Genomic DNA, 23312 nt, shown 5'->3' with positions numbered 1-23312 from the left:
AAATATATTTGATAAGTGTTTCATTAACAGCCTCCTATTTCCTCACAGCCTTGGGAAAAGTGACCAAGGAAGGAGGATGGAATGACTGGGGGCTTGTGCAGCAGACAAAGACACAGTGTTACTTGGTTCCAAATTGATTACAACCTGGGAAATCCAGATGTGCTAGATTTGGGGAGCCAAAGCGCTGCTGAAGGTAGGACAGGCTTAGAAGTTTTTCAATCAAGAAACCGTTTTTACTACCTGCATGGAGTCAATCTCAGGCCTTGCCAATCTGAGCAACAGACAGATATGCTGGCTTTCAAGCTAAAACCAGACCTCTTCCTTGGCACGAGCTAACAGCCAAATGCAAGATGCCAGTCCAGACTCTCCCTAAAATTTCCCCTCAAGCCTACTTCCATTTGCCCCACCTGTTAGTTAGGGAACACACGCACACACACACACACACACACACACACACACACACACACACAAAAGGCAAGTGGACTAATTTCAAAAGAAGAAGGAGCCTGATTTAGAACTTCCGCAGCGTAGCACAGAGCCTGGCTTCTGATGTCCACCAAATGGTCCACTGTAATGACAAATCCAGAGACTCCAATTTTTATCAGAAACTGACACTATTATGAAGATTTTATCTTTTCTGAGTTAACATTTAATTCCTTCCTCGCAAGTATCATCTACGAAGAATTTTTTCCCCTGAGAAAATTGTCAGAGGTTGCTGGTTACTTGGGGAAGCAACAAATGCCATTCTTAGACATAGAAATCAGCCCAGTGGTTCAAACATACTACAGATATGTAAAGACTGTGGGCTGGCGGTTGATGAGAAATGGATGTGTTAAGGATGGAAGGTTTTGACAAGGTCACTAAGTACTGAAAACATCTGGGGTGTGTTCTCTCCCTCAAGGCTGGGAACCAGAGACCTTTTCTTTGAAGCTCCCTCAAGAGCGTGCACCTGGGCCCTCATGCACTCACTGCCACACCTCCTGCCTCTGCCTTCCTTCTCTCTCCAGGCCTACTGGATCCCTGCTTGATCCTTTCAGGACCAGCTAAGCTGACATCCCCTCTGAGGAGACTTCTCTTCCTCAAACAAGCAGTTACTTGCTTCCTCCTCCAATTCCACTCTGATACTGCACCGATCTGCTTCCTGTTTCTCTGGCCCTTGAGACTGCAAGCTTACTGAAGTCAAGATTCTTGCTGTCCAGCGAGCAGTACCCAGAGACCTCCTCCTGCTCCACGTCTGACATTCAGGAGACACTCAGATTGGGTTTTGGTACCCCTATAAGCATGAGAGGTAAAAGCCTTTGTCCATCTATGAGGATCTCCAACTCTCAAAAAGAATGATTCTTTTTCTCGGGATGGTAAGTATTAGATTAAATAAAGTAGTCACTCACTTCACTTCTGGAAGCAACAGCCCGGTGCAGTGGGGTCAGCCACATGTTGTCCTTGGCATTTACACGAGCTCCTGCAACCAAAGGGCACAAGTTAGAGGCGTGGTGGAGGCACGGGACCTCCCGCGATGCTCAGTCAGACGCTGTGTCTGCTGGGGTAATCAGCACGTCTTTCCCTTGCATCAGTTGTGATTTGAAGAAGTTTGTAACCTGGGCTGGGGGACCAGCAGAAATCTGTCTTATCTAAAAATCCCAATTATTCTACTAGGACTAATCAGATGTTGTGGAAACAGCTTTTGGACAAGTAGTCTGTGCAGATGGATAACTCATGGCTCCCTCGTGCTGTGGATGGGCAGCGGGGCTCGAGCACACGCTGGAACCGGCTCTCACTGGGAACAGTCAGCGCCTGTGCTCAGCACTCTGAGGCCACGTCACCAGCACGGAGCGGGGGCTGCACGTGAATGGATTCATGCAAGGAGAACTGCCCCCCGCTTCCTGGACATCTTCACTACTCCCCCATGAGAGCCAAGCCCATGGCTATGTGTGAACAGCTGGCACACCCAATACAAGCTTCTTGTCTTGTGAGCCGGGGTTCTGAGCAACCCTCTAGTCAGACATGGAATGTTCCTTTTTTTTTATATATTATTGACAACTCCCATAATTATACACAATAAACCATGATAACTCCCTCCCCTCTCCACTTTCCCCTTTGCAACTCCACTCCATCATATCCCTCCCCCACTCAATCAGCTGCTCTTTTATTCTGATGTCACCATCTTTTCCTCCTATTATACTGGTCTTGTGTAGGTAGTGTCGGGCACTGTGACGTCATCCAGGTCATTTGTGTGTGGAAGATTGCACTATGAGCCATCCGACCCTTCCTTTGGCTCTTTCTTTCTTTCAACCATCTATTCCGCAACAGACCCTGAGCCTTGGAAGGTGAGATAGAGATGTCTCGGTGCTGAACACTCCCCTGTCACTTCTTCTCAGCGCCATGGTGCCTTCTGAGTTTTCTAACAGGGCTACAAAGAGGAAGAGAAACAAAGAGGCCTTTGTGGATGCCATGAGGGAAGCCTACTTTACCCTCAGGACTGTGAGGACAGCAGCTTGGGAAGATGGCAAACAGAGGCACAAAGCAAAGATACTACAAAGTAAGGTGGGGGATCAGAAGAAAAGAGGAGGCACCTTGTGGGTCAAGAACCCAGAGAGTGAGTCAAGTGGAAGTGGAGGCCAGCTCGTCTCCACAAGGCCACAGCCGGCTGAGGGCCGAAAACAGAAATCCTCTACACAGGCAGCAGGAGCTTCCATGGGGACAAGTGAGCTGCAAGTGTACTGTAAGGCACTGACTAGCAGCATTAAAGCGAATCTCTCTGAAGGAAGAACAAATACCATCCACAGCACTGATCCCGCCAGCCCCCATTCTGACTTCATTGATTTGAGATGTCATCAAGCACAAGGGTCTCTGTTTTTTGTTTTTGTTTTTCTTAGCTCCCTAGAGCCCAAAGTTATTGTAACACACTGTAAAGGCTGAGAGTCACTGAGGAATTGTTGCTTAGTTTAATCAAAGTTACAATTACCTAAAGCCAGTTTCACCAATTCCAACTTGCATAAAAGGTCTCAGAGCCCTTCCCTTAATGCAGGCCACACAGATACTGCCGTTTGGATGTTCGAAGGCCACAGGTAACTCTGGCCCCAGTAGCAGGAAGCTGTGAGCTAAATGCTCTGAGGTAAAATGATTGGGAGGACCATGGAACGTAAGCGCAAAAGTCCATATTTGAGTTCTTATTTAAGAACCTGCTGGTCCAGTGACCGCAAGCCACAAATGAGTACAGGAAACTAACAATACTACCATGTCTCCACCCACTCTACTGGGTGACTAGGACAATCAGAGGAATGTTGGGGGGGGGGTGCTTTGTAAATTGCAAAGTCCTAGACAAATATTAGCAATTTTTTATTTCAAAAGCCCCTCTCCTATCTCCTTCACTTCTGAAATCATGATTTGGATTTTCAGAGGAAATGAAAAGCTTGGTGCAGGAGGAACTCAAATCCAGCGATTTAACAACACAAAGAAACATTATCTAGAAGGAGCATAAATAAGTATCTTTATATGAAAGAGGTACAAAATAGAAAAATTAGTAAGTTTTAAAACAAAATTCCCACTGCCTGAGCAAGATTTTAGATTTTCTCCTCTGAGTCTGGGTTGCAACACAGTGCCTGGTAGTTTTTGCAAAGCTGACCTTCCTGGTCTAGAAGCACAAAGCATTTACCCCGAAAGGTCAGAGTTCTTCTTCCAACATCGCAACAGCTACTCAACCCCTTGAAAAATTTTCCCCAGGTCTTTTCTTGAGCTATGAATAGAGTTGGCCACATCATGTTTAAATCACATCTCTCTAGCTAGCAAAATGCATGCTGTCATTATTTTTAGGTGGTTTCTCTTGCACATATCCCATATGTAGTTCAGCCTCCTCATAGTCCTAAGGGCTAGAGTCATGTCTTTTGTAGTTTCGGTAAAGTACATATTGTGTTTTGAATTTTTTGTGAATGTAAGACAATGTAAGAAGGAGCACAGGTAACACGGCGCTTGTGGAAAGAAGATACTTCTCAAAATTCATCAGGAAGCAACAAATGGAAGCCGTGTTAACTTATCATTCCATGCCGATCAAACCAGGGAAAACGGTGAGGGGTGATGATGCCCAGAGTTGGCGAGGGTATGGAGCAACAGGAGGACTTCACATGCAGCTGCTGCTGGGTGTGTGTGTTGGTACAACCATCTTGGGGAAATAGCATGCCATTACCTAGTAGACCTGAGAACGTGCATGTCCACTACCAGCTGTTCCACCCTAATCAGGTCATCTGGGGAAACTCACACAAGTGTAAAGATACTCACTGCACCGTTTATGTCAATGAGATATTGGAATGCTACGGGAAGGTCATAACCGCTAGTGGGGAGACCACTACTCTTGTCTGGCTAACTGGATATATTATGCCACCCAACTGCCCTCTAAATACGTATGCTTATGCCCACATATTAGTGCTGCTCTCGCTTTTGGTTAGAGAAGTCTCTCTTTTCGGGAGGCAGTGACCACTGGGGAGACTCAAAAGTCAGCAAAGTGCTGAGAAGAGGGGACAGTGGAGTGTTCAGCACTGAGACATGTCTATCACACCTTCTAAGCTAAGGGAAGAGGTGGCGAAAAGAATGTAAGAGTCAAAGGAAGGGAGAAGGGGCTGGAGAAATAGTTTAGTGGCTAAAGGCGCTTGCTTGCAAAGCCTAATGGCCCTGGTTCAATTCCCTAGTACTCACATAAATCCAGATGCACAAAATGGCACATGTGCTTGGATTGCACTTGCAATGGCAAGAGGTTCTAGCATGGCCATCTCCCTCCCCCTTTCTGTCTCATAAATAAAAATATTTTTACAAGATTAGAAAAGGGAGGAATGCACTGCAACGCTGTCTTCCAGACACAAAGGAGCCTGATATTCATGGCCCTACAGTGGCTGACATTACCTACACAAGGCCTGCGTGATAGGAGTGAGAATAATAACATCAAAATGGAAGAGAGACTAGTTGGAAAGAAGGTATGAAGTATAAGGGGGACTCGGGAGTGAGGAAAGGGGGTGTGTTTGAGGGGGGTTAAGATCATATATTGTCTATCTGTAGAAGGTTGTCAATGCCAAGGTTTTTTAAAAAGAAATTGGCATGTTACATGTTGATGGGGAGGAAAGTGTATACACTGCAGCATATTTATACAATGGAATGCTCAGAGTCATGGAAATAAGCAGTCTGACACTCTGCATACAAACAAACATACTTCAGAATCATTACAATGAATGAAAATAGGAAGTCTCAGAGTCATAGCTATGGCATAGTAGCAATTAGATGAAGTTTTCCAATTTACAAAACCCATTCTGTATGTTGCTTATGGATGCGTAGATACGAAGCCGCCCAGCTGACAGAGACGGATCTGACGTGTGACAGCTCTGTGCTGGCGTCTCTACACAGGAGTGATGAGGACAGGATGAGGTACGAACATCTAGGAGGCAGCAGCTATGCCTCCAATAGCACGATTGAACGCAAACATAGCCAAGTGTTGAGATTTGCTAAAGCTTGGAGGAATATAGGAATTTATTACATTAGTCTCCATATTTCCTGGCATGTCTGAAATATTTTTAAGAAAGCTAGTGCATTGGAACATTTATAGTGAATAAAAATGGGGGGCTAGTAGGGGTGCTTATTCTTTTAGCTGTTATTGGTCTGGGTAAGCTTCACTTGATAGCAAAACATTCCTCATCCTTTGCAACAGCCTCTTTCCATTCAGTGTCTCCCAACATTCTCCTAAGGCTCCCCTGGGTGAGGAAGAGATTGAGGCAAGCACTGCGGCTGGATCTGGAGATGGCCTGGGCTGTACAGTCTGGATTGAAATAAAAACTTCGAGTCAGTGATGTGTTGCTTGAAGGTCTACTATTACTTCTGCCACGTGCTGCTTCTCTCCCAGCCTCTATTGCATGGGGGCAAGGTAAGAAGCTCAGCAGAGGGGGAACACTGTGCTCCCTATCTCCCCAGAGGTGGGAGAACTCCAGAATCCTGGGGAACCTTTTGCTGTCACGCTGCTATCTTATCATCACATTTCAATTAGAAACACTTCACCTCAAGGGCTGCTCCACCAGCCGGGCCGCCAAGACGCTTTAGCCAGTGCAGTGCATGCGCAGGGCACTTTACACACCCAGGCCTGCGGCCCCCTGCTGGGACCACCGGAAAGTCCAGCTCTCACCTTCTGTCCCACCCTCGTTCTTCTCCCTTCCCACTGTCTATTCTCTTCTCTCCTCCTCCTCCTCTTCCTCTTCTTCATGCTCTCTTCCTTTCTCACACATATAACTCATTTCTGACTTTCATGGCACTGCCCCAAAACATCTTTCTAAATAAAATAACAATAGGTGAATGTCAAAAATAATCTCCAAGCATGTCTTCTTTTTATTTAAAGGTTGGTCACAATAGTAAAATACGAAAAACACAGTCTGGTGTTAGACAAAGAATTGATTAAATAATACACTGTCTATCGGTAGGGTGAAGGCATAGTGTTTTATAAGAATGTTCAATAATGTGGGATGCTTGTGATGACTGTTAATGTGAGTGCAGATAGAATGAGTCTATCTGAAAACCAATTTATATGGATTCAACACAAAAGCCTTAATTGAGTGTCTGACATGTGGTAAGCAGAATGGAATACTGAGGGAAAAGCAAGAGATGGAAACTGGGGAGCATTGCTATTGACTGAGTTCGACACAAATTGTCCTCAGACTCACAGTCTTCCAAGTCTAGGAATACAGGCATGTGCAGACATGGGCCACCATGCCTGGCTCAATATTTTAAGACATATGTTTTCATGTAAATTATAGTACAATGTACTAACACTCTAAATTTCCTTGTTCCACTTAACTGATCTATCCAGGCTGACACAGGATGAGCCAATTCCTTTTCATTGCTACATGTGTTCCAATATAAATATAACATATTTTAGACATCCCCTCTACTAATGGCATTTTAATTTTTTCCCATGTTTCACTACCCAAAAACTTTAAATAATGAACATCCATAAAATAACTTCTAGAGGGCTGGAGAAATGGCTTAGCGGTTAAGCGCTTGCCTGTGAAGCCTAAGGACCCCGGTTCGAGGCTCGGTTCCCCAGGTCCCACGTTAGCCAGATGCACAAGGGGGCGCACGCGTCTGGAGTTTGTTTGCAGAGGCTGGAAGCCCTGGCGCGCCTATTCTCTCTCTCTCCCTCTATCTGTCTTTCTCTCAATGTCTGTCGCTCTCAAATAAAAAAAAAAAAAAAAAAATTAAAAAAAAATGCCGTACTAAAAAAATAAATAAATAAAATAACTTCTAGACTAGAAAAGTAAAAATGAACTTCATTCATCATAAGTAATACAGACCCTTTTGTTTGTAATAGGTACTCATGACTTTGCAAAGTATGCCAATTCACATACTCACATGGTATAAGATTGCTTAGTTTCCCAATATCTTCATCAATACTTAATATTACAAGTTATTTTAAATCTGAATCAATAATACTGTGTTATGCACTTAAAATTCATTTGGAAAGTAAACAGAAGACATGTTGTATACCAAAAAAAAAGTAGAGGGAGGGGTCCACAAGTAAACTTTTGGATGTGGAAAGTATGTTTATTATTTCTATTGTAGTGCTGATTTCACGAATATATGCGTATGTACATATTAAATATGTGAAGTTTGTGGTGTGTCAATGATGCTTTAGTAACTATATTTTAAAAATAAATAAATACAGGGCTAGAGAGATGGCTTGGTTGTTAACAGCACTGACTGCGTAAATACGAGGGCCAGAAAGGGCCTGAATTACGTCCCCCAGTACCCACGTAAACCGTTTGGCATGACCACGCTTGTCTGTAAGCCCAGTCCTGAGGAGAGTGGCAACCAGGGAATCTCTGGGGCTTGCTGTTCAAAAAAAAACCAAAAAGAAAGAAAGAAACAGAAACTCTGGGGTGATAGAAGAGACTCTGTTTCAAGAAAACAGGCAGATGAGCAAAACGAGGACATTCAGCGTTCTCCTCTGGCTTCCACACACATGCACACACACACACACATGCATGTACCACACCCAACTCACATCACATGCCACAGCACCTATACTCTACACACACATGCATGCACACACACACATGCCAAAAAGCAGTGAATAAGTACTGCAGATCTGACTGGCAGAAAATGGAATCTCATTTCTGTGTTTGGTTCCTGATGGCTAATAATTCATTTTATGAGAAATATTTATTAATATTGGCCTATTTCCTTCATTCTATTATTTTTAAAATTTTTTATTTATTTATTTGAGACAGGGAGAGGGAGAGAGAGAGGAGGGAGAGAGAGAAAACGGGCATGCCAGGGCCTCTAGCCACTGCAAACAAACTCCAGATCCACGTGCCACCATGTACATCTGGCTAACGTCGGACCTGGAGAATTGAACCTGGGTCCTTAGGTTTCACAGGCGTGTGCCTTAACCGTTAAGCCATCTCTCCAGCCTTATTTTTATTTTTTGAGACAGGGTCTTCTGTAGTCCAAGCTGGTCCCGTACCAAGGATGACCTTGAACTTCTGACTGCTGCTTCTACCTTCCAAATGTTGAGGTTCCGGGCATAGGACACCACACTCAGTTATGCAGTGCTGGGGATCAAACCCAGGGCTTTGTACATGCTAGACAGACACTCTACCAACTGAGCTACAAGTCCCAGCCCCATTTCTCTTATCTTTAAACTTATATTGATGTACCTGCATTGTTATTACTATCACTATTATCTATATATTCTGAAAATGTTTGGTTGTATGTAGATCCAAATGTGGCTTTCGATATGAAACTCATTCAAGGAGAAAGGGGACCTCATGCACGCTGGGGCACTTGGGGCAACAGACACAGCCCAGAGCGCAGGGCACCGCGTTGTTTACGTGCAGCCCTGGTGTCACAGGAACCACTGAGAGACAGACGTGGGATTAGAAATGGAGGAAATTGCTTCTTCCAGTCACTAAGCCTTCCATTCCGCCACTCGTGCTCCTCAGGAAGGTTGACTCGGCAGCTGCCAAGAAAAGCTCTCTCTCCCTTCGACGGAAACTATGACAAAAGAGTGTTATCAGAATTCATGTCATCTGTCTCCGTGGCTAGCTTCCCCATCGTCTTCCGCTGGACACATTGGCAAGTCTTGTTTACCTCGCAAGGGGAGGGCGTCAGATGGTTTGGGCTCTGCATTGAATATTTATAACTGAATTTTCCGAAGGAAGCTCTGTGTTATTTACCTGCCTGTCAGGCGTCATTACGCATCGAAGGACACAGGCTGCATGGCTAATGATTTAAAGGCAAATGCTTTTAAACCAGAGGACAATACAAAGCTTCCACAGGAAAACACGTACTAAGCTAAACTGACATTTCAGAAACAAAGACGAGCTCAAAATTCTAATTCCACAAATTCTGATGCCAACCAAGTACGCCTGTCATTTTATCCCTATTACCTCTAAATTCTATTCCCAAGGGATCAGGAGTAAAGGGGCCTCTGGCATCTTTTCCAGAAGCAGTGTTCCTGTTCTCTCAGCTGTGACATCTAGGGAGACGGGAAGGAAGAAGAAGGAAGTAATGCGATGGAGGTGGGATGACTGGAAATTCTCACTGGCCAGGAACAATAATCTACTATGAAGGCAGGTTTGTCCGAAGACTGGCTTCCAACTAGCGAGATAAACAGACATTAAAGAGAGAGCGTATGAATTATGAATACAATAAAATCAGGCTGCTACTGGTTTCTCTTTTTGACAAACCAAATCTAGCAATCGCACAGGAGCAAATGTCTTTCCAAGCAATTACCTCAGAAAAGGGTGTGAGAATGTCACTTAGGTGGCAATTGCTCAAAACCGGTTCAAATGCCCCTCCGAGTGCTATTGGCTTCAGCTTATATACCTGTCAGAAGATGGCTTAGCATTTTATAATTCAACCACATTTGTGGCCACAATCATCCCTGCCTTATTTAACCATTCCTCTCTCACCAAGTAAACAAATATCAAATCTAGTCTCAAAGAACAAGAATTTGTCAGGCGAGAGGGAATCAAAGCTCTGCAGGCAGTTGCATGAGGACTGAGAAGCACAGTTGGAAAAACCGCAATATATCATTTTGCAACACTGCCACTTGCATGGTGGCAGAGACCCTGGTAAGCTTATTATTAATTTAGGTGTGCTTAGTTGTTACACCTGCCCATCTCTCATGTGAGAGCATGCACACGTTCAGTTTCTTCCTTTCACCCTGGGCTCTGTCCCTCTGTTCATCCTCAGAATCCTCTCCACAGGATACTTCCACCGTGCTCCTTTTTCCTGTGGGTTCTGCTTCCTGTATTCCAGCCCCGAACTCAATCCTCACCCACTATTGGCTCTCACTGAACTTCACTGATCCAGCCAGTTCCCAAACAGAAGCTAGAGTCAGGGAGAAAAATCAAAGGCAGAATTTTGACAGGCAGTGATAAGGAGGTGAAAAGATGTGCAAGGCCTGAATTCATCCTCAAGATGTTTCCCTCCCCTCTCCCCTGCCCCCACAGCACATCTGCTCAGAGACATTTAGGGTGCCACTGGCCTGGCTAACAGGAGACAAAGTTGGTAGTCATTTAGTGAACTTGGGTTTCACCATGCTCTGAGATTTAACAACAGAAAGCACAGCTGGAACAGGCTACTCTGGCAAAGCAAAATTATTTGTCCAATGTGGTGATCATTAACACCTCATTCATTATTAAATCAGAAAATGGCATGGCTGGATCCCCAATGGATCAGCTGCCAGATGCAGGATCAGACTTGAAATCACTATATTCTTATGATACTTCTTTAGGGATATAAAACATAAATTGAACAAAGGCCCTGTCAGGGAAAATGAAACTATGTGAATTCCAAAAGTTAGTCTCCATTGAATAAAGTTGCTAAAGAACTTTCCTCAATGCTCTCCTATGACTTAAGTCTTCGCACTTTGATGGGGAGGAGAAAGGGCAGGGGAGCAAGATTCCATTGCAAGGTGAACAAAACTTATACTAAAGAGATGAACAACTGTGTAATTCTAGCAGCTGTAGAGTGTAATATAAATACAGCAACTTCTCCTGACTCCTCTGAGTCAGCCATAGTAGACTGGTAAATTCTCTGCCCACGTGAAGGCGACGTAAAACCTAGTTTATCAAGCAATCAGTGCCCTCCTATGGGTGAACTTCATGGAGTGGAATTAAAACTCTCCTTTTCTTTCTTTTTTTTTTAAATTATTTATTTATTTATTTGAGAGCAACAGACACAGAGAGAAAGACAGATAGAGGGAGAGAGAGAGAATGGGCGCGCCAGGGCTTCCAGCCTCTGCAAACGAACTCCAGACGCGTGCGCCCCCTTGTGCATCTGGCTAACGTGGGACCTGGGGAACCGAGCCTCGAACCGGGGTCCTTAGGCTTCACAGGCAAGCGCTTAACCGCTAAGCCATCTCTCCAGCCCAAAACTCTCCTTTTCAAAGCTAAAAAAGGAGGAGCATGAGTTTTAGGCCAGCCTGTACTATATAACAAGACCCTGTCTCAAAAAAAAAAGGACAATCTAGAATCTAACAAACATTTCAATTTGCACATCCACAAGACAAACAGTCTTCCAATACTATCACTGATGTCTTTTTTTAATTTTTTGTTTATTGTTTTATTAATGTTTTAGGTTTCATCATGGCATCTTCACACATACGTGCCATTATACTTTGTCCCATTAGTTCTCTCCCCAGTACCCTCTCTTATGGCCCTCCCCCTCTGTGAGACCTCCTTTCTTTATGGACTGACTACCCCTTATCTTACAAAGCTGAGGTCAGAAGGGTTCTGGTTTTGGAATGGGGATGGGGAACTTTCAGCTACTTGGATATGCATAGTGGGATGGGAGCCAAGCCTACACGTGAGTTAAATTCATTCACGCTTCATATGTACCTTACATGCATAGCCAGAAGGTAATTTCATGCATTTTTACTGTACCTGCATTTTTTTTTTTATTTTAGAGAGAGTATTGGCACACCAGGGCCTCAGCCATTGCAATTGAACTCCAGACACTTGCACCACCTAGTGGGTATGGGTGACCTTGAGCTTGCCTCACCTTTGTGCATCTGACTTACAAGGGATCTGGAGAGTCAAACATGAGTTCTTAGGCTTTGCAGGCAAGGTCCTTGACCGCTAAGCCACCTCTCCAGCTCTGTACCTGCATTTTGACTGTGACTCGTCGCATGAGGTCAGGTGTGGAATCTTCCATTTGTGGCAACATTACAGCATTTTGGACTTTAGACTTACAAACCTGGAATGCAAACTCTGTACACTGTTTGGATGAAGATACAATAACTTGGAGCCATCAGGTACCATATCACAAAGTCCCCTATTTTACAGGGCCACTGACTCTGTCTAAAATTTTCCATGGGCCAAATTTCATCTGCAAGAACAACTGGCTAGGTATGTAGTACTGGCTCTTAGCCAAGGTCTGTACCAACACCAAAAAAATACTCACTTTCTGGAACACATCCCCAGAACATCCTCTGACTTGCTAAAAGAAAAATCTGTATTTGGGTGTATGCTATATTGTGTTATCTGTAGCAAGTGTGTGTCATGTATATACATGTGTGTGCAAAGGCCAGAGGAGGATATGAGGTGTCCACCTCTGTCACCCTTATTTCCCAAAGACAGAATCTCTCACTGAACCTGGAGCTCCCCATTTTTTAGTTAGACTGGCCGACCACTGAGAACCAGAGATCCTCCTGTCTCTGCTCCCCTCACTGCTGAGTTTACAGGAATATGTTCCCATGTGAATGCTGGAATGGAAGTAAGGTCCTCACAAATTGCACATCAAGCATATTTACCTGCTAAGCCCTCTCCTGAAAGATCTACTCTTGACAGCACATGAAATGCCCATAAAATCTAACCCCAGTGCCACACAAGTGTTAGCTGCTCAGGACTTACAGTTCGCATAGAGTATCTGAGTCCTAAAGACAAAACTGAGAGCAAGAAGAACTCTCCTGGGTGTAACAGCAATTTCTGCAATGTCTCCACCTCAGCTTGGACACATGAATGGGCTCTTATCTTGGCATTGCTTAGTCTGGAACTCTGCTGCTTGCCTTTACTACCACAAACAATGACCAAGTCTTATTATAGGTCCCCTGTCTAGTCTACCGGCAAAGGCATTTCCTCCAGATTTTAATCTCCAAACAAGAACCTGGAGGAAGAGAGACAGCCTCGCTGAGTACAATCTACAGCGAGGCACGTGCATGGGGCTCAGGTTTCTTCCAGCAATCTGTCTAGAAAACGCTCAAGGGGAAAACCACATAATGGTTTTGGAAACCTGTTTGGTGAGATGTACTGAACATGTAGGTTTCCAGAAATGAAAGCATTAGCATCTTTAATCTGACAACAGGTTTAAAATATGTAGGATAAAAAAGAATATCATAAAGACCAGTGTGCCCAGAAACTAGATTTAACATGTTCCCCATATTTGCACCCAATTTCGTAAAAAATAAAAGATTTCATAGACACTTGTAATAGTCCCTTTTATACCCTTCCATGAAGACATTTTTTACTCAACATGATTATTCAGAGGTAACCTCTACTTAATATTATTAATATGGTCCTTTACTATGTTTTCATAGCTGTGTTCCATAGTCATAGTTGTATGTCATAAGAAAACATAGTATTATTTTGCAATACAATTTAAATATAGGTAATTATACATAATTAGTAAGTATATACAGTATTATGTACATTCAGTATAAAAATTCATATGGGGCTAGGGACATGGCTCAGTGGTTAAAGATGCTTCTTGCAAAGCCTGCCAGCCTGGGTTCAATATTTCCCAGTACCCACGTAAAGCCAGATAGATGCACAAAGTGGCACAGATGTGTGGAGTTCATTAGCAGGAGTCCCAGGCATACCCATACCCATATTCTCTCTCTCTTTCTCTCTCTTACAAATAAATAAAAATATTTTTAAAAATTTGCATGTTCAAAGATGGCTCAGCAATTAAGGTTCTTGCAGAGCCTAAGGATCCAGGTTTGATTGCCCAGTATCCATGAAAGGCCAGATACACAAGGTGGAAGATGCATCTGGATTTCATTTGCAGTCGATACAGACCCTGGCATGCCCATATTCTCTCTCTCCCTCCCTCTTTCTCACTCTCTCAAATAAATAATAAATAAAATGAAAAATAAATAAGCTGGGTGTGGTGGCACATGCTTTTAATCTCAGCACTAGGGAGGCAGAGATGGGAAGATCCTCATGAGTTGGAAGCCACCCTGAGATTACATAGCCCAGGTCAGTCTGGGCTAGAATGAGACCCTATGTCAAAAAAAATTTTTTTTAATTCATATGTTCATGTAGACTTTAAACCAATTTTATTTTCTTACAACTCAAAAATCAGAATAGCCCAATGTACTGATCTTTTCTATAATGCTGAGCCTGACTAGATAAATGGGAATCTAGAAAAGTCCTTGTACACAAACAACAATTTCTCATGTTTCATGTACAGATAAAACTGTTGATCAAATCAACATCTATGGGCATAATACAGAACTTGGGTATGGGCTCACTGTAGTCACCAGTCTAGTGAATTGGCATTTCAACTTGGATTCCAGTGCCAGTGCCTGGGGGATGGGGAAGACACTTGCAATAGTGGTAAATAAACACCATGAGAGATCATTTCAAATGGTGATAAAGGCTAGGGCAGCGGCCTTTGAATGCAGCACAGTTATTTACCTGAAAGAATCAGGAGTTCAATGATCTCTGCATCTCCCAGAAATGCAGCCACATGAAGAGGGGTTCGTTTCTCAGAATCCTGCAATAAACAACGTCAAAATATACAACAGGTCAGTGGCAGCTGAAAGTGCCTTTTGTTGGCATAGTAAAGACAGACATGTTGTTCACTCTACAACAAATACTTGTAAGGTACACTTGAAGGCCCAACACCTACTCAAGTGAGTTCTGGTAAGAATTGTCTCTTCATTTACCATGGCTCGAGCTGTTAGGGTCAAAGCTGGGTCCTGGCAGCTCTAGTGAGTGATGTTTGACCACCCACCTGAATATGTCAATCCAAGGGACAAGAAAGAAAGAAAGAAAGGAAGAAAGAAAGAAAGAAAGAAAGAAAGAAAGAAAGAAAGGAAGAAAGAAAGAAAGAGGGAAGGAGGGAGGGAGGGAAGGAGGGAGGGAGGGAGGGAGGGAGGGAGGGAGGGAGGAAGGAAGGAAGGAAGGAAGGAAGGGAGAAAGAAAGAAAGAAAGAAAGAAAGAAAGAAAGAAAGAAAGAAAGAAAGAAAGAAAGAAAGAAAGAAAGAAAGAAAGCAAGCAAGCAAGCAAGCAAGCAAGCAAGCAATGAAAGCGTTATTCAATGTGACCACAGTGGGAAAAGAAACAAAGAGGTTTAGTGACTCCCCCAAGTCCATCTTTGAGGTCCTGATATAAGGTTTAGGTTTAAGCAGAAGGCAAGATGTACACACAATTAAGTAGTCCTGGTCAAGGTATGATCCCAAACATCACCGTTCAGGCTCCAGTATCTCCTGTCAGAGCTCTGTGAAGTCACTTTCCTGGAGACATGTCCCTTCTCTGGCTAGCACTAGGTTTCAGCTTTTTCCCTTTCCCAGCAGACAGTCATGGGGAAATTCCAATTTCTTGGGGCGCACTGTTTCAATAGTCTGACAACCAATGGCAGAAGCCCAGCTATCTCTTTAGCGTCTCCTCACTTCTGACAGAGTAACCACACAAGCAACTCATTTTCTGCATCTATATGTGGCATTTCCCTGACTGATAATTTTACTGAAGCCCAGCCCAAGTCAAGGATGGATCATCATGTACTAATTTATCATTAATTTATTTTTTTAACCCTTTAATACAGTTGAAAAAATAGTCTTCTGAAGTTTTCCAACCTATCTTGGCAACACAGTTTAAACCTCTCCAAGACTTACCTCATTTACAAGGGAGCCCTGAAGAATGGTTCACAAGGACCTTAAACCTCAGTACAGTTGTTGAAGTTTGCCTTTCTATAGTCACTGACTGTTGCCTAGACCACAGCCAGTGCGTGCGGAGCTTACCGAATCCTAGACCGTATCACACCAAATTCTGGGGACATTGGGGACTGCAATAGACCCAGTCCTTGTTCGCACGCAACTTGGATTCCAGTGCCAGAGACGGGGGCCACTTGCAGAAGTGGTAAATAAATACCATGTGAGATCATTCCAAGCGGAGATAAAGGCTAGGGCAAAATCAAAACAGATGGGATGAAGCGCTTGTGGAGATGGGAGTAAGCTTTCCGCTATAGACTTTAATGGGTTGTACCTTCATTAGCGGAAAGGCCTTTCTGAGTAGGTCGGTGCTGAGGCTAAGAACCAAGGCAGACTTGATAACTCCATTTTAGAGAAACACAGTGGGAAAACTGTGGCTCAGACATGCTAAGAAGTTACCTCAAGACCCTACAGAAATGTCACAGAGTCAAGGTCAGATTCCACCTGTCAGGCTCCAGTCAACGTCCTTGCCAGGCATTTCACACACGCAGAGAAGCAGCCTGTTGATGCAGGGGTGGCGTATTACCCCCAGCAGATAAGTTGGGTAAAACATAACTATGTAAAGGAATGCTAACAGCCAATTGCCCAGCCCTCAGCTGTAGATAAGTCCCCAAGCAAGCAGGAGGCGGGTGCACAGAAGAGCTCTGTGCAGGGGCATTACTGTCAGCACCAATAGTATGTGGCACCTCTCCTCCAAGATCGAGACTTCCTTGATGTAAAGAACAGACTTTTCTCCCCTTTATTGCCATAGTGACAGCATATTAGACACTCTGCATCGGCTGAATGACTGAAGCTGTCCCCATGCCTGGCCTCTTCCACAGTTCACCAATTACTCCACACCAATGGTAACCAAACCTGCATTATAGTTTTTCCCAAAGCTTCATGCTTTCAAGATTCTTGCTTCACTGTTGATTTTAATCACAATTCCTTTTATCGTTTGACTATATAATTGACCTACTAACCCTTTCTTAGCCCAAGGATATTATTCCATTTTTCTCACAGTTGAAACTCTCCCTCTTCTTGTCTGTTTTAGACTACTGCTTTGGGGCATTTTGTGACTCAGTAATATCTAAAACAGATGGCAGACAGGGGACATGACAAGAATTGGTCTTCAAACCAGTTTATTTGTTGGATGACCTGGTGAGTGGTTTTATGAAGGTATGGACTAATATTAAGTGGGTAAAAAGAGGAATTTGACTTAGCTGGAAACTTATGTCATCTATGGATGACTACAGGCAATGTATAGATAAGTGAAAATACAGTAGCCACACAACTGTAAAATAATGATACAGGTAGGAGAATCCAATCAGTTATGTGACCAAAATGAACCATATGATAGCTACATCACTGTGTGTATGTGTGTCTATGGGTGTGTGTGTGTGCGTGTGTGTGTGTGCTATGAATGCATGCTCATTTGTATATGGGTGCACTATGTGTGCAGCTGCATGTGGAGGGCACACAACCTTAGGTGTTGTCCTGAGAAATGCTGTCCACTTCTGTTTTAGATAAGGACCTGAAGTTCATTAAGTAGGCTAGACTGGGCTAGTCAGCAAATTCCTAAGACCCTCCTGTCTCTGCCTCTCCAGAGCTGGGATTACAGGAACATGTCACCACACCTGACATTTATGTGGGTACTGGGGATTGGACTCAGGTCCTCATGATTACAAGGCAGACACTATCCACTGAGCTATCTCCACAGCCTCACCATTCTATTTGTGAAAATAAAGTTTCAATGTTTGAAAATGTGGGTGCTAATGTGATCATCAAGCATGCTAACTTATACACTTAAACTATGCAAACCACAAAGGCCAGACATGCAAAGCTTTCAGTTCCTACTTCTTCTGCTGATACCCCTACAAACATTTGCTATTTTAGTTGCCTATTTTCTTCAAATCTTCATTACAGGTAATTAAAATTTTCTCTTGGGTCTTGATATAAAAGTTATGTAATTGTATATTCTTCCATTAATTGAATTAGATCTAGAGTTTGGTTCAAAAAATTATACTTTGCCCAAGTAGTTTAAGAAAGGATGACCCCAACTCAAATTATGACTTCATTTGACCTGAAGCAAAGTTAATGCTGTATTTGAAAACTTGGCCTCAAATAAAAAGTGAAGAAAATTTCAACATCTCTCCTTGCCTTGAAAATTTGATTAGTCTATCATTAGATGACTGACTTTGCTGATCCAATGGTCCCTTATATAACATAGTTTGTTCAAACCCAAGTTTCTATAATAGTGAGAGGGTGTATACTGACAGAACATACTGTAAAATTTCTTGATATGAATCCCAGTATTGCTATTAATATGCATTCAAAGCTTTCATGTAGCTTATAGGACTATGTCAATTGTTCCTTCAATGACATGGCAAAAAAGTAACTTATAAGCTATATTCAAACAGAAGTCCTTAGTTTACCCAAACAGCAGAATATAAGCAATCATATGTACTATTAACCAACCAGGAGAGGAAGACATATATGCTGTGAATAACGATGTTACAAATAAAACAACAGTGCATTTCCATTGTTGACCAAGGATCAACACCTGCCACCTGGTTCTGAAGCAAGGAATGAAAGAGCCACAGGATGCTCAATACTCTAAAGTTAGCAGAGGTTTCAGTACATCTGTTTATGAATAAGGCCACACAGCTTTGCCACAGGCCACACCAATGGCGTTACAGGTAAGAGGAGAAGAGGAAGGGGTGGCGCTGAAGGAAGAGAACACTAGCAAAAATACTAGCAAAATCTCCTATGGATCAAAAACTAAACACATCTTGCCCCGGACTCCCTGCTCCTACTGGCTCCAGCTTATCTAAGGACCTTGGTCAACCAAAGAACCTAGGATATACCTTACAGGCTGACTTCAGGATACTTTCAATTAGAATCCAGGACCCAGCCAAGCACAGATCTGATCCAGACACAGAGGCTGAGCCAAGCATCCTCGCCATATGCGTCTCTTGTTCAAGTGGCCTCATTGGGATGACCAACAGATGACAACCATCACTCAGGTCTTTACATCACTCATGAATATAAGGGGGAAAGCAACTGACAAACAGCCTGGAGTCAGCTCACGAGCCCATGTCTAAAAGATCGTCCAGTACCACGCAAGGAAGAACTTGTTCCACCACCATTAGGCAAGTTCCGAACATTCCTGTGCGCACCAATGCGGATGCCTGAGAAGAGAGAGGATCCAGTTCCTCCAGAGGGGAAGTAGATAGATCTTCCCTCTCTATGAATAGCCAAAGACACCCGGGGCCAGCTGGGGTCTGGGCTAACTTTGCAGAGTGTGTAGAGAGCGCAGGCAGAGGAAGTTCCAGAGCCGTCTGTTGACCACAGAAGTAGATGCAAGAAAGGGAGAAGTTGAGGTGCACAGAGAGGGAGTCTGACCCAGCATGGAGGCCACTCTGGCAGCTAAAAATACCGTGTCATTAGGCGGGTGGGAGGAACACTGCAAGCCTGGGTTTTGAGGATGAAGAATGACAGACACGTTTTGGACGTTCTCAGCTAAAAGTGCACAATCTACTTAGCATTCTACAGATCTGTCATATGGTGAACAAACATTCCTCCCTGCATGTGACGAGCTTCCATGCCAACAGGCAAGTGGAGTGATGTTAGGAAAACAAGCCCAAGAGACAGAGAAGTTAAGTTGCAACCTTCAATCCGAGCTCCCACTCGGAGCAGAGACACTAGAAAGTAACTGTTCACTTCAGCCCAACAAGCCCAATAGGATACTGAACAGAGATTACTAGAGACAAGCAGGTGTCTGAAGAAACTCTGAACTCAGCAAGTATCTTGGAGATATCTCAAATCACATGTGGAAATCAAAAAATTGGGATTTAAATCAAAGAAGGTACAGAACAGAAAGGATTCTGGATCTTAAGGTGCAGAATTGGAAGTCAATAAAAAAGAAAGCAGAGAAAACAAATGCCATGCTTCTTTTCAAAATTCATGTGTTTACTCTTGATTTTAAACACCTCATAAATTCCGAGAGTATTTACATAACAGACCTACATGTGCCACCAACTAAATCAAACATGTTAACATTTTGCCACGTTGTCTGCTTCAGAACTTTGTTTTAAAAAATGCCTTTAGGGGTAAAGTATCATGGCTCAGCAATACAAATGTTCCAGAAAAAAAAAAAAAGCTTAAAATGAAAGAGAGATTGTTTACAGTTCTTTGCCAGCATAATGGTGCTACAGACTACATCTGCACACACAGCTCTCTGTGCATATTTGTGACACTTTCTCTAGAACAGATACCAAGAAAATGGGATGCTGAATCCAAAGGTATACACTATACACATTCAATTTTATCAGTTATTACCAAATGCATTTCAGAAGTGGTTTTACCAGCACCATAGATCCAATAAGTTGAACAGACAGATTATCCCACTCAATAGCTGCGGAATACACATTCTTCTCAGAAGCCCATGGAACCTTCTCTAAAATAAGCATTCTAGGAGACAAAGTAAGTCTTCTTAATAAATCCAAAAAGAAATCAAAATAATTTTTTACATCTTATCAACTCATAGTACAATGAAATCAACAGGAAGAGAAGTGACAGAAATTATATAAAAGTATGGAGATTGAATAATATGCACTGATGAATAACCAGTGGGTCATTGAAGAAATTAAGGAGGAAATTTTAAAATTTCTAGAATCAAATGAAGATTTATCAGAACCTTTGGGATATAGCTAAGGCAGTTCTATAAGCAAAGTTTATAGTTGTGTTTATATTAAAAGGTCAGAGCTAGGCTGGATAGATAGCTTACTAAGTAAGATGCTGGCCTGAAAAACTTAAGAACCCAAGTTCTTAACCCAAATTCCCTAGTACCCACATAAGCCAGATGCACAAGGTGGCACATGCATCTGGAGTTCATTTGCAGTGGCTAGAGGCTCCGGTATACTCAATCTCTCTTCTCTCTCTCTCTCTCTCTCTCTCTCTCTCTCTCTCCCTCCCTCCCTCCCTCCCTCCCTCCTTCTCCCTCACTCTCTCTCAAATAAATAATTTTTTTAAAAAGTCAGAGCTCACCCTGAGACTACAGAGTTAATTCCAGGTCAGCCTGGACCAGAGTGAGACCCTACCTCAAAAAAACAAAAAAACAAAACAAAACAAAAAAAAGTCAGAGCTGCCAGGTGTGGTAACAAATGCCTCTAACCCTAGCACTTGGTAGGTAGAGGTAAGAGGATCACTGTGAGCTGGAGATCAGACTGGAACTACAGAGTGAGGCTCTGCCTTGAAAATACAAAAAAAAAAGAAAAAAAAAGTCAGAACTCTCAAACAAATAATTTATTGATTTATCTCAAGGTCTTAGCCAAGCAAGAATAATAAGTGAAGCCTGAATTCAGTAGATGGAAGAACTAATATGAATCCAAGCAGAAATTAATTAAATAGAAATTAAAAGAACAATACAAAGACTCAATGAAATGAAGAACTGGTGCCTTGAAAAGATAAACAGAATCAAAATCTTCACTAAACACTAACCAAAAGAGAGAAGAAAGATCCAAATTAATATAATTAGAATTGAAAAAGGACAGCTTATGTTTATGAAACCCAATACCATGTAGAATGAATGTACCAATTAAAAATATTTTTCAGAGCCAGGTTTGGTGGCACACACCTTTAATCCCAGCACCTGGGAAGCAGAGGTACGAGGATCATCATGAGTTTGAGGCCACCCTGAGATTACATAGTGAATTCCAGGTCAGCCTGGGCTAGAGTGATACCTTACTGTGAAAAAACAAAACAATATATTTTTCAAAATACTTTCAGAAGGGGAGTCATTACAACAGATACCAATGAAACTCTAAAGCATCATTAAAGAATGCTTGGAAACCTATTGTCCTAACATCTGAAAAATCTAGAAGAAATGCATCCATTCCTAGACAGAGACAACCTACCAAAGTGAAATCAGGAGGATCTAAACAGACCTACAACAACCAGTGAGACGGAAGCAGCAGTAAAGTATCTCTCAACAGAGCAAAGTCCAGGGCCGGAGTCACTGCTAACTTCTACCAGACTTCCACAGCAGATCTTATACCAAATGCTACTGGGCAAGACACATGAACAGATATCGCCAAAGACATAGAGTATATAAGCACATGAATCAGTGCTCAACATCACTGGGTTTTGCAGGAAGATGTATTAAGACCATACTACATGTTCATTAAAATTGCCTAAATAGGGCTGGAGAGATGGCGTAGCGGTTAAGTGCTTGCCTGTGAAGCCTAAGGACCCCGGTTCGAGGCTCGGTTCCCCAGGTCCCACGTTAGCCAGATGCACAAGGGGGCGCATGCGTCTGGAGTTCGTTTGCAGAGGCTGGAAGCCCTGGTGCGCCCATTCTCTCTCTCTCCCTCTATCTGTCTTTCTCTCTGTGTCTGTCGCTTTCAAATAAATAAATAAAATTTAAAAAAAAAATTGCCTAAATAAAAAAGACAAATGAAGCCAGGTGTCAGTGGAGACTGAGGAGCTGCATCACTGCTATACTGCTGGTGGCAATGGAAAATGATGCCAACACTTGGGGAAAGAGCTCAGCAATTTTTTTTAACAAGTTAAGCACATACCTGCCATATGAGTCAGCTATTCTCCTTTAAGCACTTCCCCAAGAGAAATGAAAGCAGATTCATGGACACACTTATACGTGCTTGTTCAACAGCTTCATTTGTAAAAGATAAGAAAACCTAATTCAAAGTCTATCAGCTACAGATGAAGTGACAAATGAGTAGCTACACAGAATGGGCTATCCCTGGAAAACTGAGAGACATGAACTATTACTACATGTCACAATAGAGATGAATCAAAACAACTGTGCTGAACATGGGAAGTCATGGCAGCAGGGAAGGAAGGAGGGAGGGGCCAATACAATTCCATTCACATGAAAGTCTAGGAAATATAATCTCATGTTCCAAGACACAAAGCAGATCAGGGTTGCCAGGGCAGGCTGAGAGGGCAATGGGAACACCAGAAGGAGAGGACTCTCCAAGGGCACAAGGGGGCTTTGCAGGTGACAGAGGCATCCATTATCTGGGTTTCATAATCATTTCATGGGTGTGTCAGAACATCACAAACTATCTATTAAAAATATGTGTACTTTGGAGCTGGGGAAATGGCTTAGTGGTTAAGGCATTTGCTTGTGAAGCCTAAGGACCCTGTTTCAATTGCCCAAGGACCCACATGAGCCAGATGCACAAGAGGGCGAATGCATTTGGAGTTCGTTTGCAGTGGTTGGAGGCCCTGGCGTGCCCATTCTCTCTATTTCTCCCTGCCTCTTCCTTCCTTCCTTCCTTCCCCCCAACCTTTCTCTCTCTCTCAAATAAATAAATAAATAAATTTTTTTTACAAAAAAAGGTAT

General features: G+C 42.9%; 1 protein-coding gene across 11 annotated transcripts in view; it reads right to left on the bottom strand.

Moving 5' to 3' along the window:
- Ankrd44 (ankyrin repeat domain 44) overlaps positions 1-23312 on the bottom strand; it is a 340447-nt gene that overhangs the window by 143955 nt on the left and 173180 nt on the right. For all 11 annotated transcript variants that reach the window (XM_045147141.1, XM_045147142.1, XM_045147139.1 and 8 more), the window contains exons 3-4: positions 14670-14748; positions 1389-1459 (exon numbers count right to left, since the gene is read on the bottom strand). In XM_045147141.1, the coding sequence (XP_045003076.1) occupies positions 1389-1459; positions 14670-14748 (150 nt within the window). The remainder of the gene's footprint in view (positions 1-1388; positions 1460-14669; positions 14749-23312) is intronic.

This window comes from Jaculus jaculus, chromosome 4 (assembly GCF_020740685.1).
Source record: "Jaculus jaculus isolate mJacJac1 chromosome 4, mJacJac1.mat.Y.cur, whole genome shotgun sequence".
In the NCBI taxonomy this organism is placed as follows: domain Eukaryota; kingdom Metazoa; phylum Chordata; class Mammalia; order Rodentia; family Dipodidae; genus Jaculus; species Jaculus jaculus.
Note: the sequence above shows the minus strand (reverse complement) of the source record. Positions and strands in the feature narration are given on the sequence as shown.